At 33.7% G+C, this 19,575-nt stretch overlaps 1 protein-coding gene across 2 annotated transcripts in view; it reads right to left on the bottom strand.

The window, feature by feature from the left end:
• Nucleotides 1-19,575, bottom strand: part of FCHSD2 (FCH and double SH3 domains 2) — a 241,716-nt gene that overhangs the window by 85,621 nt on the left and 136,520 nt on the right. For both annotated transcript variants that reach the window (XM_023521654.1, XM_011377401.2), the window contains exons 6-8: nt 10,728-10,861; nt 8,397-8,451; nt 7,392-7,520 (exon numbers count right to left, since the gene is read on the bottom strand). In XM_023521654.1, the coding sequence (XP_023377422.1) occupies nt 7,392-7,520; nt 8,397-8,451; nt 10,728-10,861 (318 nt within the window). The remainder of the gene's footprint in view (nt 1-7,391; nt 7,521-8,396; nt 8,452-10,727; nt 10,862-19,575) is intronic.

Here is a 19,575-nt window from a genome sequence, read left to right as displayed (position 1 = left end):
CACTAGCCAATTAAGATTTGCAGACCTATGTGGTCTCTAAAGTTCTGTCAATACTATTCACCCATTTCAGCAATTTTAGTCCTAGTTTAACTGTTACTGTTTCTCTTTCATTTCATATATTCATTTTTTGTCCATTCTAAGGTTAACAATTCAGACTGTCAATGTAGACCTGCTCCTACAGTTCATCAGGTGCCACACTAAATGATGAGTTTCCACACAAGGTGGGCCTGGTTTCAACAAACGACAAAGATAGCCATTTCACAACACCTGCTCCTTAGTTTTCTGTATGTTTACTGAAAGGAGCAATAAAAGTATTTAATATTATATGTCGAACACTGGTTCAACTGATATCTACATAGGTTATGTTAGTCATATGCTGACTGGCAGAGGCAGAACTATAATTAAAGTTCCTCTGATTCCCAGTTTCTGTTTGGTTTTATTTTTTGGTGTCATCAAGATAACCTCAGATATTCCAGTACATTGACTTCTGTCTAACTTTGAGGAAGATATATTTTAAAGCATAAATATATAAAAAGAAACTTCAAATACAGATTAATCTGGAATACACACACACACACACACACACACACACACACATACACACACGTTTTTTTAAATCTGCTGCTCTTATAGATTTAAATGGATCCAAAGTAAATCTCTGGATTTACTAGGCTGGGGAAATCAAACAGGGGGCCCATGTGCTGATATTTGTGTCTTTCACATCCATGACAGAGACTGCTAATGGATCATGGCACCTGAGCTTAGAGGCTCAGAATATTTCTTGGCCCAGCATTACAGGCAGCCACTATTACTTAATTATAAATGGCACATAAACTGAAACCTATTTGCTATTCTCATTTCTTTTAAAGTTACAAAGATTTCTAGTAAAATAGCATCCAATCTGTAAGCCACCAGAAAGTTCTTTGTTGGGGATGGATGTGGGGGAAAGGTATAGGATAAGGAGAATAATAAAGAATCTTATGGTTTAAAAGACACTCAGAGTTACTCAGTTTTCTTGGGTCGCTCCCATGTTTACAGGAGGTATACATGTTATTAAACTTTAATTTGTTTTTCTCCAGGGGGAAAAAATACACTCTGACAATAAGGATGAAGGTAAAGAAAGGTTGTGATAAAAAGCATTCCCAAGATGTAAGAAGGCTGAGCCAGGAATATGGGCTGAAGCTAAAGAGAGTAAATTGTGCTTAGGCTTTCGAGAAAGACACACCCCTCACTCACCATGCTTTCCTACCTTTGAGCTAAAGTACTATTGGTTGGTCGAAAAGTAAAGTAAAGAGATACATAGTGACCTAGAGATGAGGAGGTATTATACATGTGAGGCTGCCTTAGCACTGCTCACACTTAATACTTTCCATCTTTAATACTGTAACTTTTGAGCCTTCTTTAATGTTTGGTTAAAAAATGTGGTCTCTGCTCTCCCTAATTCTTAGCTGCTCTACAAATACATCAAATCCAGGTGTTTCCATGTCATTTTGAATAGTATTTCTCTGTATTTACTGCTGTTTTAAATACAGAAAGCACTTGTAGTTCAGAAATGAATATTTTTGAGAACTATACCCCAAAGCAATTTGGGATACTTAGCAGCCCCATTTCACAGACAAGTTACCTAAGACTTAACACTGAAGAGAAATAATTTGCTAAAGGTTGCGAAACTATTAAGTGAAGGAGCCAAGAGTCACACCAGATTTGCCTTGCTCCAAAATTTGTCTTCTTTAACCATATGCTATACTTACTGGTGAATAAGATTGAAAAAATTTAGATGAAAAAACTGTGTGTAGTTAACAATTTCACAGTTGTTGAATAAGTGGCTAATTAAGACACAAATAAACCTGGAAGCAGATCTTTTAGTAACTAAGTAAACACAGGGTTCTAGCCATTTCAATGATTTTATCTAATCCCTGAAGAAATAAATACAATGGAAGCTTATCAAATTTATGGATGATACAAAGATGAAGAGTATGGTCAAGATCATGAATGACAGAATCAGGATTCAAATATATCTGCAAAAATTGGAATGATGGAATAGAAATCAAGAGGATTAATTTTAAAGGAACAAATGCAAAAAAGTCAGTGGCATATATACAGGATAAAGAACAAGCGATTGATGGTTCTAATATTATGTTATCATCAGAATCTTATGTCCTCTTCTGTCTAGAATTAGGGTCCTAGTATTATTAAGCTTTTTAAGTCTTCAATTACATTGACATTTGTTCTCTTTTCTACTATGATGCACTGTGTTTCATCCTTCCTCATCCAAACCACTAATAAAATATTCCACAAGCTTCTGAAAATAAAAACATCAGTTTATATGTTGCAGAATAACATCCTACAAAAAAAGGAACATTTGCGAAACAAACTACCTAACTTCCCAGCAACCACGTGAATTGCTTTCTACAGAGCTGATGAAATCAGTTACATGGATTCAATGTCCTAGAGATAGGTTTTGTTTTGTTTTAGTTTGGAATTTCAAAAACATGCATGATTATATAGACACAGAATTATATATTTAGGCATAAGGAATAGAAAATATTCCTTGGGGGAATCTGTATAAATACTTTTATTCAGATACTGACATAACCTTGCTATTTAGAATTAGAACAGGGGAGAATTTGCAATTTTCAATTGTTAATTCTATTTTTACATATAAGTTCTCTCAAATTTATGACACTCACAACACGCTACTGCTTATTATATTGATTTTTACTATCAAGAAGATTGGAATGGTATAAAAAGAACATAGCATGATATCTAGGAAAGAACGGAGGTTTTGAAGTCACAGTGACCTTAAGTCCTGGGTATTATACATATCAACTAAGCTTTTGCTATCTGATCTGTAAAAGAAGGATAATATTTAACTTGAAAGATGTTATGCAAACTAAAATAATGTGTTTTAATAAATAACATATTTAAAAGTACCTAGACAGTACTTAACAATGCTTAACAATGTATTTAACAATGCTAGACACCCAAACAGTTGTTCCACTCTCATTCCCAAGCATTCAAGGTCTTTTCTACACTTTCCCCCTCTTCAACCCTAAAAAACAAGATTTCTCTAAAATATAGTATCAGTAGAATTTGTTATTTAAAAAGACAATACATAACATGTATAACGAGCTTCAAAATTAACAAAAACACTTTGCATTATTTCATTTGCTCCTCACAGAAGCCAAAGCAAATAAAATAGTGCAGGATTATCCCCTATTTAACACCAGATGAGGACATAGATCTAACAAGCTAATATCATATAAAGAGCAAATGACACTGGCTCTGATGGCAGAGACTTGCCAGAGTTGAATCCAGGCTTTGTCATAATTCCCTCATTTGTAAAATAGGAATAATTCATCCTCTGAAGATTAAAATGAGTTGGTTGTTCACTCATTCATTATTAATTTACAAACATTTAACACATTAGAAATCATACACTGTACTAGGTAGCAAGGATGAAGTCTCAAGTGACACAGACATAATCACGGTTCTCTTAGAATATAGTCAAGTGGGAGATAAGGCATTTATCACGTAATCACACAGATACATGTAAAACTACAACTGTGTTAAGTGCTTCAAAGATGAGAGAAATCATTTTATGAGACCATCAGGTTGAGTGGGAGATATAACCAGGTTAAAGAGGTCATGGGAGTCTTCCTCCGAGAACAGCACAAGAAGAGATCTGAAGAAGTGATGAAGAGAACAAAGAAGGGGTCTGACAAGCACAAGAAGAGAGATCTAAGGATGCTGACATTAGGGTTTCCCCTAAAAGTGGTCCACCAGATCACCCTATAGTAAAACTAAAAAAATTTGTTTTAGACCATAGTCTAAAACAAAGACTATGCAGGGAGAAGAAAACTTTAAAATAAGTTCTATTACTGATACCATCTGAATTAAAAAGGAGACAATAAAGCACAAAAACCTGCTATATAAAAAAAAAAGAATATTCAAGGACCAAAAAAGAACAATTGGATATTAAAATCCTTAATAAAATAGTTGAAGAAGTCTCCCAGACAGTAGTGACAAAGAAGAAAAATAAGAGAAAAAAGAAATTCAAAGGATTAGGACAGGATAGCTAACATCTTAATAATAGGAGTTTCAAAAAAGGAAAACAAAAAGGAAGAATCCAAGAATCAAATGTCATACTGAGAACATGACATATGCTTCTAAAAAGAAAAAAAACTGTATCAGATACAAAGAACCAAGAATCACAGTGGCTTTAGATTCTCAATACTACACAGGAAACAAAAAAACAATAGAGTGTTGACTTCAAATTTGAAAAAAAAAAAAATGGTTTTCAACCTTTAATTCTATACCCAAGTATGAGCACAGAATAACAACATTTTCATAAACACAGTATCTCAAAAAACTTACCTCCCATGCCCACTCTCTCAAGAACGTACTAGAGGATGTATTCCACCAAAGAACAGAGTAAATCATGAAAAAAGAAGAATATATGATAAGAAAACTGGAGATCCAACAGAGGCAAAGGAAGATCTCAGAATAACTGCATTGAGTGTAGAGGAGTGTAACATAAAAGACAGACCTAACGAGGGCTGTCATCACTAAGTTCCCATCAACTGTTAACTTAAGAATGGAAGGAATATCCAAGAACTACAAGGAGAAAATAGAATAATCAGTTGTCTTGACTCTGAGAAGGCAGGAGGGGATAAGATATGATCCAAAGTCACGATGAGATCACCTTTAGAAATGAGGAATAACTATAATGAAATCCCCTTTTAAAAGATTCTATTTTCTCTGTAAATTAAGAAGAAAGATCACTTGCTAAGTGTAAAAGAGAAAGGGTAAGTTTGAGGTTTCAAGAGAAGAAAAAAAATTCAAAAACATTTAAAAAATAGTAGGAAAGTTAACCAGGGAAATACAGTAGGATATCTGAGCAGTGTTGATGGTCTATATGATACAGGTTTCACATTAATTTATGATCATCGGTCTGCTCTGTTGAAAAATTTTCTTCAGCAGTACTTGGCTACTTAGATGCAAGTACAGAGAAAGAGGTTATCTGGGTTCATCCTGAGTTGAGATTTCGTTTCATTTCATTTTAGCCTAGAGTATTACTTAAATAATGAACTATGAACTATGAAGGATTAAGAAGACAATGAGAAAGAATAATATGCCTAAAGTGATTAGAATAATGAATGCCAGAGTAGTATCAAGCAATCACAAAAAAAAAAAAAAAAAAAAAAAAAAAGACAGCTATTATTCTACTAACCATGGTCTTCTAGCAGGAAATGATTTGATTATTCTAATTTGTAATTATGTCTCTCTCTCACTCTTTCACCACATCGAGCTCTTTGAGGATAAGGAGAACATTTTACTTACTTATCATTGCTTCTTCCCAAAGTCTAGCCCAATAGCTACTATTAAATGTGTATGATTAAATCAATGAATCAAGCCTCTGGCTTCCAAACTATTCAAATTTTTTTTAAAAAAGATTGTAGCTAGGGCATTATAACCTTAACAACAATTCAGAAAATGGACATTTCTAAGAAAGGCACTAAAAGGCCACTGTTAATTCAACGACAGAAACTTACCAATTAGCTAACAGCATGATTGATGGGAGTTTTCCAATACTGCAGATTATAGAATTAGTATGAGGAAGAAAATGAATTAACAAACACAACATGAAAAATAAGATACAATTTCCTATTTTTAAGGGACAGGAAGGACTCCTGCCTCTATTTTTGTCATTTCAATATCTTATTATGTTTCAAGAAATGAGTAATGTGAAGCATAACCTACCCAAATATTGATCAAATACATGCATGAGGACTTTGAAGTAAATTCAAGGATACATAATCTAAGAGCTGACCAGGCCCATTAACTTCTTTGTTTTTGGCAAACTGCAGATCTCCAAAATAATACTGTACCTTTCCTGGTTTATCAAATGCCATAGGGTTTTAAGAGATCTTTTTTGGCTCTAGATTCAATCAAAAAAAAAACCAAAAACATAAAGACTTTATTTTTTGCTGCTAATTAAATTAAGATGATGTTCATTTTAAAGTATTTAAAGAAAAATATATAGTTAACAGCTTTAATATTAGAAAGCATATAGGGAATCACAATCTTAAAAGCAAGCTGTACCAGAAATTTTTAATAAACAGGTTGTCTGACACTTGAGTATATAAATTTCCCTAGAGAAACCATGTTATAATGGAAGGCCAAGTCTCTAGCTGGTCCTTGTAAGTCTGAAGCACTATGGAACACCTAGTAAAAGATACTAAAATGCCTAAACTGCTAGGTCCAACATTTTATGGGAAAATGAATGCGAAGTTCTCATGTGAGATGTCAAAACAATCCCTTGTCTCTCTCTCACCACCTGTATTCTAACCAGCAGAAGTTAGAACAGGATAGAAGCTAGGGAAAGGGGATTTCAAACAGTGAACAAAAATTTAAAAATTCGTAATAGGATACATCTTAGTCCAGTTTGACTATCACTCTCATTTTCTCTTGAAGGTCCCAGGAGATAATCTGCCTCTACCCTCGAAGAAAAAACTTGTAGTTTCTGGACAGTCTATTGCTATTTCAGTGTCACTGCAGAAAAAAGAGCACCCACTCCTGTTGCATCCACATTCTCAACGCCTTTGGTTCATAAAGCAAGCAAGCAATTCAATGAAAGCGATGTACCGATAGTCATTAAGGACAATACATTTGAAAGGGAATGGGTTGGAAATATAAGAGAAAGGATAATCAAATGTTTGGGTTCTTGAGAAGACAAAAAAGAATGAGATGCAATTCAAAGAAAAACTGGTCTACCAGCAACAAGAGGAAACTTGGCAGCAAGTTAAAAAAGTTTTCTTCTCCTCCAAACCATTTTCCTCTACTTCAGTGAAAATCAAAGATACATAGTGTATAAACCAAGACCAAGACCAAGATTAAGTTTGGGCACGGAAGAAATTATCATCCAATCTATCTACATTTCTCAGTGATACTTAGGGTAGAGACACCATATAACTACCAGACATTTTCTCTTGTTTTTCCATAGTATGCACCTCAAAATCTTAAAACATTAATATACAAGTTTGCTTATCGATTAAAAGGAAAATCATAAATTTTTTAAAAATCTAAGCTTTTAAAAAATAATCTTATTTTATAACTTATATATTAATGCCCCTATACATTAAATATCTGCTGCTGCGAGGGAATACAATCCTTTGTTGTGATTTGCTTTTAAACATTTTCTTACATTAAAATTAATTTGGGATTATCTGAAACAGAGGTTACTTAAACAATATCAAGTATATTCAAAAACATCCAAAGCAGCCTGGCTTCTATTCTACAGACTCAATCCCATACACCCAGCACTCAACTCATCAGCTGTTTTTGTCTTTAAGGAAACAAAATTACCACAGATATTAAGTCTGTATTACCTTCATAATGTTAACTAAATCTGTTTGATAGTAGCGATCCTGGTGTGCATTTGCTGCTGCTAATGTAAGAAGATAATCATTCCTTGCATGGATGGCTTTCGAATTACACTCAGATCGCCGGGCTTTTAACTAAAACAGTACAAGAAAAAAAAAATCAGTGTAAACTAATATTACACTGCAAAACAGGAGGATACCTATCTTATAGTTAGCAATTAAAGTCTTTCAACAAGAGTAAAGGTAACCATGTAGAGAAACACTTATATGCATATAAAAATTATTCAGCACTATTGAGGAATTTAAAAAAAAGTGACTAGAACTGTTATACATGGAAAGAGTGCTTTTAAATATTTGTTATTTACACTTAAGACACTTCCAAAGCATTTTAGAGAACTTCAAGATATTTTGCTCATTTTATCCAGATGGGAAAATAAAAGTTCCCAAATTAAGTACCTTATCTTTATCTTCAAAGACATGGGTAAATCTGTTTGAATTAGAAAATGGTTTTTAAAAATTCAGCACTACTTATGTGCCAAAATAACTGCATGCTATTTGGTAGCTGGCAGCCAAAGGCAGGCCACTAAGCTTACTTATCAGGTCTTCGACAGCTTGAGGGTCCCACAAGAACTAATCACTTGTAATCACTTGCATCTGGCCCAGAATATCTGCTCAGGGTATAAATATGAATAAAATGGAATTTTAGAGCTTTCTAAAGCCCAAGGACTAAGTCTCCTGGATTAAGAGTTAAAGACATAAGTCTACCTAGGCAGGTAAGGTATAGAAACCTATCTGTAAAGCAATCTTGAAAAGCAAACTATCCAAAGTGCTGACACCTGCATGAAAAAGCCTGATGAACTGGGAAGGAAAGTTCTTCCCCAAGTTAACGACTTTACAATGCTTCTTTAAATTAGTTGAAAATAATTCACCTCCACCTCAAAAGACCCAGTTGTCTCTTTTACAGCTAAGGTAATGGTTTTCAACTATGAAATACAGTTTTCAAAAACTCACCTTTACACTGGCCTTCTGTAAACTGATTCTTGATTGAAAAAGACTAAGTTTAGATCTATAGTAAAAACAGAAAAATATGGTTAATAAAATTATCAAATTATATCATAAAATGATCAAGTATTATAATTACTAAATTTTTAAAAAGTTACTCTTTTCCACAACACTATTCTAAAAGAGAACTAAAAAATAGAAAACCAAGAGCAATGATTATTTTTCTTTACTATAGCAAGAATTTAGTATTATGGCGAAATAGAAATATTGAGATTAATAAAATGAAAATATCCAAAAGATGACTTCATCCCTATAACTATCATCTGAAAGGCAACTGACCCCCAAAGTGAGAACTTCGAGGCTAAAATTCTCATCTGAGAGTCAGTTATATGGCTCTCTACCAAATATATTCACCCCGATGTCCCACAGGTTTTTCAGAACCTATATAACCAAAACGGAACTCATCCTTCCCTTCAAACTGAATCCCTCTTCCTCCTATGCTCTCTCCTAATGTTCACATCTCACCATTTGTCAAATCGGTCAAAACTACATATTGTCCAGTTTTCACTTCCCCTTCCTGATCTTCCTTCTCACCTCTTAGAAAAATTATATTCATTCTTCAAGTCTTTGTCCAAATATCACTGCTTCTATAAAGGTTTCCTTTTCCATTAGGCACAATCAATCTATTTTCTATGCTTACCTAAATGTTTTCCTATACCTACTATAAATAAATTAGTTACTACGTGAGTGACTTTAGGCACTTAATTTTTTTGAGCTTATTGTGCATGAACAAATCACAGTTTACACAGTTTACACAGTTAAACACATTTGCCCTTAATTCTAGGCTTTAAAATTCCTAAGGGCACAAAACTTATCTTATTCATCTCTGTACCCTCAGTACCCAATATAATTAGCCAATGGTGTGAGTAAGTAAAGATAAAGAGGCATTTCTTACTCTATAGTTGAATTAATTTTTCAGAAAAGTTACATACTAACTAAAATATCTACTTTGCTGTATCTCCTTTGAATCTGAGTCACATTAGAAGGCAGTTCCTTGTGATCAGCATCTGTGAATTGGACCCTGTCAAATCCACACTTTTCAGGAACTGCCCTGCAATCGTCCTCATTTTCACCCTGTGGGCCCTGGCTAAAGTAGGCTTTATATATGTTCTACAAATCTGTCAACTCTGTGTTCTAGAATCTTCGAGAGTTTTAACAAACAAGTTCCTAAAAACCGCATGACAGGATATTCTTAACGGAGATCACCTAATCTAAAAATTTGGGGTCTTACTGGAAAGATGAGCTCATTCACTCCATGAAAGTACAGGAAATATTTGTATGCTTACAAAAATAAAACATTAAATAAATTAGGGAAATATAAATACACTTTCCAGTAACATAAGTATTTTACGAGTTTTTATTTAGCATTCCTTGGTATTAAATAAACTTTCCAGGAGTCCCTCGGTTTTCACAAGATGCTGATGAGATTGTTTAATTTCTTAGTTAAAGAACATATTAAATAGACACCCCCCTACTCCTTGCTAGTTTGTACAAGTGTTCATAGCCTTCCTGATTTCGTGATAGGAGTTCAGACTCCTAGATCTTTGCATCAGTAAGCTCACTGAACTCGAATCTTAGCTCTCCTCAAAGACCTCTTCAGAGTACCATTCTATAACACAGGTTTATTTCTTCTCAAAAACTTATCTCTTCTCAAGTTATCATTGCAGAATATCTTCTTTACTGCTTGCTTTATTATCTCTTTCCATTATCAACTGCCAGTTCCTTCTTTTCCTAATTATTCTCAAAATAAAGGATGTGTAAATCACAAATACAGAAAGTAAAATTCATGGTTAATACATACATAAAAAGCATATGTATTAGAATTTCACAAAATAGAAAAACTGTGCCTGAGGTAAGTGCTTTTATTCACTTGATGTGTCTGTCCATGGTCTTTCGATGGCATGCTAACGATCAGGAATTTACAACCACGATTGACTTAGAGTCAGTCTAGCACGAGAAAAATGAGGCTCTTAAACACCACAGCAACTTTATCTAGACTTTTGCTAAGCATTCAATATAATGTTTATTTGTCTTCTTTCATTTTGAGAATTCAATTTAATGTGAAAACTGGTCAAATCTTCTCATTTTGTTACGTTACTTTAAATAAAATCAGCCAATACAAAAGAAAATTTTGATCTAAAGTACATAATACCTATAGGTCAGATGAAACCACCATAACCTAAGAATGAGTCTAAGCCCTATGTTAACATAAAACAAAGTATTGGGGAAAAAAACCATTTATTTGCATAATCACTTTTTCAGAAATGCTAAAACACATACTTTGCCTCGATGTCAGCTTTCTCTCGTACTGCATGAGCCATCTGTTCGGTCTCAAAGTACTTCTTTTTGCCTTTAGCTAAATCTTTCACTGTCTCTTGTAATTCAGTTTGGATCTTTGTCAACTGGTCCACACACTGCAAAATACAAAGTGCAATTATTATGATTTTAGTTTTCAGGTTTATGAAAATGAGTTTGTCCTAAGGACTATACAGTACGCCCTCAGGATGGAAACCCAAGAGAAGAATCAGCACTTTTAGTCTCCTTCAAATTGCAAATTAAAATCCAGTGAACAGCTAGCTGGTACTTTAATTTCAAGTAATGTATGAAATTGTGTCACAGTGTGTTTAACAACTTCACTTTGAGAAATAACCTGAGTGCTGATGGCTGACACTAAGGTAAGGCGTAAGAAGAGCAACAATGGAGATATGACAATAAAGGCAAAAGAACAAAGAAGTTCTGTGTTTCTTCATAATCTTAGTAAAGTCTTTCTATGTGTTTGGGGAACACATGCAAAAGGTATTACAGGATTCACCTCTAGGAAAGAAGCAGTGAAATCTGAAAAGTCTAACATGATAAGCCCAAAATGAAGGAGAGAAGCAAGAAACCTGGGTACCACATTATAATTATTACTCAAAACTACTCCCATCTCAACTCTTTGGATACACATATAATTTCTAGGAGAAAGGATAGACAATAATAACTCAAAGAAATGTTTAATCAATAAATGGTTGCAACACACTAGGGCCAGAGTAACATTGCTTTGGACCCTTCTGGATATCCAAATTAGAATCATTTCCCTCAGTTTGAAACAAACCACTGAAAAATTTCACCAGCCTGAGGCCATTTCAGGGTAGCTCCCATCAAAAAACTTGTGAGTCTGGAATAGCACATTCAGTGCTTACTGGAGACTGACAAAAGCTTAGCAAAGCAGGAAAGACATCGGTGAGGGACTTCGTACCACACTGAACAGTGTGGAGTAGAACAAAGACATCAGAAGAGCGAGGATAAAGCACGAATAAACTTAAATTTAGCCATGTGACATACAGGACAGAGTTCTCCAGAAATTTTGGGGTACTGAGAAAGGGACTACTTTACACAAAGTGAGAGATTTGGGAAGTTCCTGATAGGCACATTTATTGAGCACTTAAGTATCAGGCTATGAATAAAGGGCTAAAAAAACACATCTCTTTCCCCTCTGTAAGAAAACTGAAACTTTAGGCCTATGTTTCAATAGAAACCTGATGAAGACACAATTGTCAGCTATGATATTTGGCAACGCTGCTTGTAAACTGATAGGTAAACTGCACCAACTTGAGAGAAACTGCAACTGAACTATAAATATCTGATGAAGAAACCTTGGCTTTGGGCTTGAGTATTCCTGTATCTGGATGTGTCCCTTGCAGGGACCTTGGAAGCTCTGGTCTGCAGTGTGATAATAAAAGATTTTCGACTCCTTTAGGGCCTGTGGCTACCCCTGTGAGTCTCATTCCCTCAGCCCAGAACTGCCACCTGGGGACAAAGTGGAGTAACTCTGGTTGGCTTTGTAAACTGAAGTATATACTAGTAGAAGAACTAATTCTACTAATGCTGGATGTCACCCTGCTGGTTAACTGTGTTCCCTGTCCAAATGTCCTTCTAAGTAAAGATCATGCCAGATGCCACCCATGATAATAATGAGAGTATTTAGTTACATTTAAGATGACTCCCTATGAGCATTGCACAGGCACAATGCATTATGCTTAGCACTTTATGGGTATTGTCACATTTAGTCCTTGAAACAATTCTGTGATAAAAGTATTCATATTATTAGTCCCATTTTAAGATGAGGAAACAGACTTAAAGAGGTTAAAAAACTTACCCAAAGTCATAGAGTGAGAAAGTGATCATATTATTTATCATGTAACCCATTATAGTGTAGCTCAGTTTTGTGACAACCATGGACTCTAAGGTCTCATATAGAGATATTTTATCTTAAAATAGTAAGCTTTAAAAAACTGACATATAATTCACCTTTTTAAAGTGTACAATTCAGTGGTTTTTAGTATATTCACAAGGTTGTACAATTATTACCACTGTCTAATTCCAGAACATTTCATCACCCTAAAAGGAAACCCCATACTCATTAGTCATCACTCCCCACTTTCTCCTACCCATAGCCCATGGCAACCACTAATCTACTTTTTGTCTCTATGAAGTTCCTATTCTGGACATTTCATATAAATGGAATCATATAATATGTGGCTTTATATATCTCATTTCTTTCACTCAGTATAACGTTTTCAGGATTCATCTATGCTATATCATGTATTAATCATTCTTTTTCATGGCTGAATAATATTTAATTGTAAAGACATACTAAAATAGTAAGCTTTAATCTTGCAGAAAAATTTTCCTCCCTAAGTTTTAATAGTCTTTATCATATACAAACCTCTTGTTTAATAAATAATACCATGACAACCAGAAACTCCCATAGAGAAGTGATAAATATCCCAATAATGCCATGTTTGCAGGTGTGAAGATCTGAGAGAGTACTCCAATTAGATACGGCTACAATTAGATATTAAGAACCCAAACTGGGGCGTGGTCTGAAAGATACAACTATGTTTAATGGGAAAATGGGATGAATTATTTAAAAGAAGAGTCAGGTATAAGGCATCTATATCCAGAATTATCATCTGAAACAATGGAGTTTGGCCTCTAAAAACTAATCAATGAAGGGAAGCCCAAGAGTCCTATGGTGATATACATGCACCGAAGGGGTCTGCTAATTTGAGTATTTTGAGAAGAAACTAAATGCAGTAGGTCAAACGTTTTCCTGAGGATTGCAAACCATGTGAATAGGGTCTCCATACAAAATGAACACCAAGGGTACCTGTACATAAACATTTATTCACATATACCCAACACACGTTCACTCCTTACATCCCTACCCTTTGAAGAACAAGACAGCTCTCTTTAGTCCTGGGTAACCAAACATCTTATGGGGATTTCTTAATTTATTTTCATCTATAAAAGGCTATTAATTAAATTACTTTCTATATGTGCTACAATATCAAATGCATTTTATGATAGTTCATGTCTTTAAAAGATTTCTCAAAATTCTCATCAAAAAACTCCAGTTGATTCTATTCCTACTTGCTTTTTTCCCTTTACATAAGTTTCTAAGCTACTGTTCATCAAACAGTATAAAAGACAGCCTCTGTACAGACTGAAGAGATCTTTCATGACCCTTTCTTCCATAGTGTTCAGTAAACTCACAACCAAATGTTTTCGACCATCCTAAAGAACTATTTCAAGTGAGAGTAATTTGGGTTCTTCTTCAAAGTAAAGTGCTCTGCACATAGCAAAATACCAAAACTATTTATTTAAAAAAAGTCATCAAATTTAATTTGCAAAGAAAAAGATTATCTAGGATTTTCTTTCCAACTTTTAAAATAAGCTCTTTTGTAGGAATCCGGTGTTCCAAGGTAGACTAAGATATATACTTAAAAAGAAGCTTAATAGTACCTATGTTAAGAAGAGTCCTGATGTGATATATGCCTGGCGCTTCCCCAAGAGTTATCAGCACTGAGCACACACAGAAATGAGTGTATAGTTTACATTAAGGCTGAGGGATCATACAAAATGATGACAAACTTGGACATTATAATCCAGATCCTAATGAAGAAATTAAAAGTATGATCTCTGAGTATGACAGAGAAATGGGATTGATAGATAGATAGATAGATAGATAGACAGACAGACAAATAGATGAATAGATAGACTTGCTGATAACTTAAAGACAAAAATAAAAATAAAAGTAACTTGGGCAAACATATCGAAGTCCTACAAACTAGCAGATTCTCTGACCTAGTAGTCATGTCTTGAAAATTTATCCTAAGAAAATAACTTAAAAGAAAAAAGTTAACTTTTATTGCAGATTTACTGGTATGATTATACAGAAGTATGATTAAATAAAGCAAATAAAAAATTCATTCAGAAGAAAATGTCAAACATTAAAGTGGTATAGAAATATGAACAATTAATTATGAAATGGAGAGAATGGGGAAAATGGGATATCCGTATTAATTACAACTATTATAAAAACTAAGAGGATAAAAGGAGTAAGGAAATTAACTAGTCTACTAGGTGAAGGAATTGTATGTATTTTTCTGTAAGCCTACTTAAATATTAAACTTCAAGTGCTTAATATGTTTATTAAACTTTTAATGATTGCATAGGATTTGAAATTAGGAACTAGTATATTCAAGTTCCTACTGTTATTTACTACCTAAGTCTCTAACTTTTTTTAGACTCAGTTTAATCATTTGTAAAATAGTAATATTTACATATCTAACAGGTTGTTATGAAAATCAAATGAAACTATAATGGATGAGGTAGTAGTTTACAAACTCTGAAGTGTTATACAAATGTGAATGAATCACAATCATTTCGAGGAAAGAAGTATGAATGAGAAAGTTATGGACAAAAGCATGGCTAATTAAATGTAAGAATAATAAATGTTAACTGGACTTATTGTGTAATTATTTTGCAAATATTGAATTATTATGTTGTATACCTGAAACTAATATAATATCAATTATACCTTGATAAAAAAAATGACAGGCTATATTATTATGGCTCTTGTTTTGATTTATGCAAATGTCAGCATACAGAAAATGATTCAAAAATCATTTTAAAATGATTTAGAAAAAGCTATGATATAGTTCTCATTATAATTTCTACAACGGTTGTACCATTTATAATTGTAATATGTGTGGATTTATCCCCAAGTAGAGAAAATTAGAGAAATACGGCCAATTAAAATTAAAATAGAGAAAAAAGAGATAATGAAAATTAGAGAAAATTTTTTAAAAAGAACATGAACATTAAAATGTTATAGAGAGATATTTTTAAGTCAAAACTGGTTGTGGTCATGACAGAACAAGTTGTTTCAGACTATCTTCCCATAGTCTGGAAACTCTAAAGTTGGACAAAATAGATTTTTAAAAACTGGCAGTAAATGATGACAACACGTATACATCAGACTCAGGGACAATGATATCTGGGAGAAGGGCAGCACAGCTAGATAAGCTCTATGTTCAACTTGTCTTTTTTCCTTTGGACATTTGAGGAATCGTGGCATAAAGAAATAGGATATAAACAGATAGTGGCATTCTTACTAGACCATGGAAACAGAGGTTGGATTTTAAGGATGCTAAAAGAATAGGAACTTGAGAGGCTAATATCTAGAAAGAAGGGTACTACAGAGAACCAAGCTCAGAAGTCTGTATTCAGCTTCCTCCTGAGTCATCAGTTGACTTCTAAATGGCATGTATGGTGTGAAATGCTAAGAAATCCAGTAAAGAACAGTAGCTGAAAGGCTAATGAGCTGATCAATGATCAGAAGATCAAAGCAGGTACATGACAATGAAAAGACAAAGGTAAGAGTTCAAGTCTTGTCAGAGTAGAGGGGCTTTGGTAAGCACCACATTTCAGTTAAGACCCTAGGAATAAAAATAAAAGTGAAAGAAATCAGCCCTAAAAAACTCTAAACCCAGACCATAACAGTATAAAGGTGATCTGATAATATTCCATCTGCTTGCCAGAAAACTTAATTCTCTTTGGAAGTAGAAAACATCTACAGAGCCTCTATAATTTTTATCCACAATGTGCAGCATTGTGAGGCATACTCAAACAGCAGATTCAAGTAACCAAAAACCAAGAAAAACAATAAATGATAAAAAGAGACATAAAGTGATTCAGACAGTGGAATTATGATACGCATATTAGGACTAATATATTAAGAAGATAAAGGAAATACATGGAGAATTACACTAGAAATATAAATCTATTTTTTTTAATCAAATAAAAATTCTAGAACTGAAAAATACATTAATTTTCTAATACATAAGTTTTATAGCAGATAAGAAACAGCAGAACAGAGTATTATTAAATTGCAAGATACTAGTGGAGAATATTCAGATTGAAGTAGAGGGAGGAAAAAGGGTGGAAATAAAAAATGCAGTGAAAGTACAAAAGACACGTGGAAAGAGTCAAAAGGTCTAACTAACCGGAAAAGTCATAATAGGGGTGGAATTATAATGTTGGAAGATTTTTGTATTGTTCATGAGGTAGTAAAATAACTAATTCAAGGTAGACTGTAATAAGTTAATTTAGAGTAAAGATTGGAGAATAGTAAAAGTATCAATTTAAAGTAAACTGTAATAAGTCAGGGAGGCACATCAGAATCCATAAGGTAATTACTAAAAGAATAATATGAGATTATAAAATTAAAAAGCTAATAGTGAAGGAAAAATTGATAATAAAAACTATAAGACTGTTCAACCTTACAAATCATCAGGGAAATGTAAATCAAAAGCACCATGAGATACTACCTCACAACTGTTAGGATGGTTATTTTTAAAAAAAGATAATAAGCATTAGCAAGTTTATGGAAAAATTGGAACCCTTGTATACTGTTGGTGGGAATACAAAATGGTGCAGCTGCTACTGAAAACAGTATGGAACTTCCTCAAAAAATTAAAACTAGAACTACAATATAATCCAGCAACCCCACTTCTGGGTATTTATCCAAAAGAACTGAAATCGGGATCTCAAAGAGATATTAGCACCCCATGTTCACTGCAGCACTGATCACAAAAACCGAAATGCAGAAACAATCAAAATGTCCATCAACATATGAATGTATAAAAATGTAGTATATACATAGAATAAAATATTATTCAGTCTTTTAAAAAAGGAAATCCTACAATATACAACGACATGAAAGAACCTGGAGGACATTATGCTATGAAATGAGACAGCTCCAGAAGGACAATTACTGAATGATTCCATTTACGTGAAGTATCTAAAATAGTCAAACTTATAGAAACAAAGAAGAGAAATGTGGTTGGTGGTAACTGGGGGAAGAGGAAAGCGGGAGTTGCTAATCAAAAGATATAAATTTTCAGTTATGTAAAATGAATAAGTTCTAGAGATCGGATATACAATATTATGCCTATGATAACAATATTGTATTGTATACTTTAAAATCATGTTAAGAGGGTAGACCTCATATCAGTTGTTCTTATCACAATAAAATATTTTTAAAAGAAAAGATTAATCCAGAAGAAAGCCATAAAAGGGGAGAGGGTTGGAGACGAAAACGGAAAACAATAGATGGTTCATTGATCCCATATGGAGTTAGTGTGCCATAAAGTCTGAGATGTACAATTGGAGAAGCCAACTGTAGTGGCCATCTGTTGCTTTTGCTTGCTCTGTTACTATTTCTCTTGTATTTTCTTTGGGAACCCATCTCAATTTCCCTTTGGAGAATCCCTTTTACCATTTTTAGTCCATGTAGTTTTCATAAGAAGTGTAACCCCTGACTTGGGGCAGGGGGAGTGGGGAGCCTTCTGACCCAATGAGCTTTAATTCTGGTAGTTTTCTTTGAACCTTGGGGAAAATGGAAAACGTAGGATGGCTGGCTGTAAGATTTGCAAATCTGGCACTTTGGGGGTCACCATATGAAGAGCTGCTAAAGAATGAAGCCATTGGGAAAAGCAGAGCTAATGGATGAGAAGAAAAACTGAATTCTAATACTATTCTTTTAGATCCACCCTTGCCTGGATTCATCCATGCTGAAATTTACAAGCTAATACATTCTCTTCTTGGCTTAAACCAGTTTGAAGTAGGTCTGTCTCATTGGTAACCTCAGAGTCCTCAGGTATACCCAATGTATACTTCATGTTTAACAACTGCTTAGATGAAACATAAGCATCATTATCAGCTATAAAATAAAACAAGTGAATTCACAGGTATGAGGGCTTGTGATATCTCACTAAATATTCTTTGCCCAGGAACACTGGTTGAATTCAGGTCAGAGAGTATCCTACCAATGGAAGAAAAAGTAGAAGTGGTCAACTTTCAAAATATTCTGATATTGAGAAAGGTGGAACATTCCAGTAAATCGATTAGATCTGGTAAATGCATTGGCTATCTGAAATGCAGTATTTCCTCCTGGTTAGGAAGTTACATTAGTATTGATAATTCTCTGCTCCATCTCCTACCCTCTCTCAGCATTCACAGATGGATGTACACACACACACACACACACACACACGCACGCGCGCGCGCGCGCACAGTGTTTTCCTCCAAATCAAAAGCATTGTTTGGTCAGTGGTCACAGAGTATATTCATCATGTTTGTTTTGCAAGGAGTATTTGAACAAAGATAAAACAAGGGCATTCTTATAAAAATATGTTAAAACTGACTGATATTATGTAAGTGCTCGAAAGAGATTAAAATTGTATATGCACAATATACATGTAACATATTGATTTCATGCTACTGAAATCATCTTTGGCAAACAAGTAAGATTAGATTTTTTGGGGGAGAGGTTGTTTGTAAAAAAATTCTGAAAACTCAAATGACAACCAGAACAAAAATACTGGATGGCTTCTGAAATATTATTTCCTTAAATAATTACAACTTAATATTTTCTAAAGTATTAATACTGCTGTAAGAAAAATTTAATTACTTATCAGGTGTCATGATAATCTCTATTTTTGTAATTCTATTTCCAAAAAGGACACAATTCAATCATCTACTTTCAATAGCAAGCTTTTCATAAAAATCATGTTAAATGATTTTTCTGTGAATTTTTAATTTCTGCCTATTCAAAGAAACATATCTATTTGAAAACTTTTATATAACTTACATAATTAAACTTTCGAGTCCACTATTTTTGGTAGTAAGTTTGCTGTATTTCATCAAAATGTGTCAATTTCCTTTAAATTATTATGCAAAATGGCTCAAGTTGAAGCTAAGATTAAGTTTTTCAAGACTCAGTGAGATTAACATTGTA

This window comes from Pteropus vampyrus, unplaced genomic scaffold (genome assembly GCF_000151845.1).
Source record: "Pteropus vampyrus isolate Shadow unplaced genomic scaffold, Pvam_2.0 Scaffold311, whole genome shotgun sequence".
In the NCBI taxonomy this organism is placed as follows: Eukaryota; Metazoa; Chordata; class Mammalia; order Chiroptera; family Pteropodidae; genus Pteropus; species Pteropus vampyrus.
Note: the sequence above shows the minus strand (reverse complement) of the source record. Positions and strands in the feature narration are given on the sequence as shown.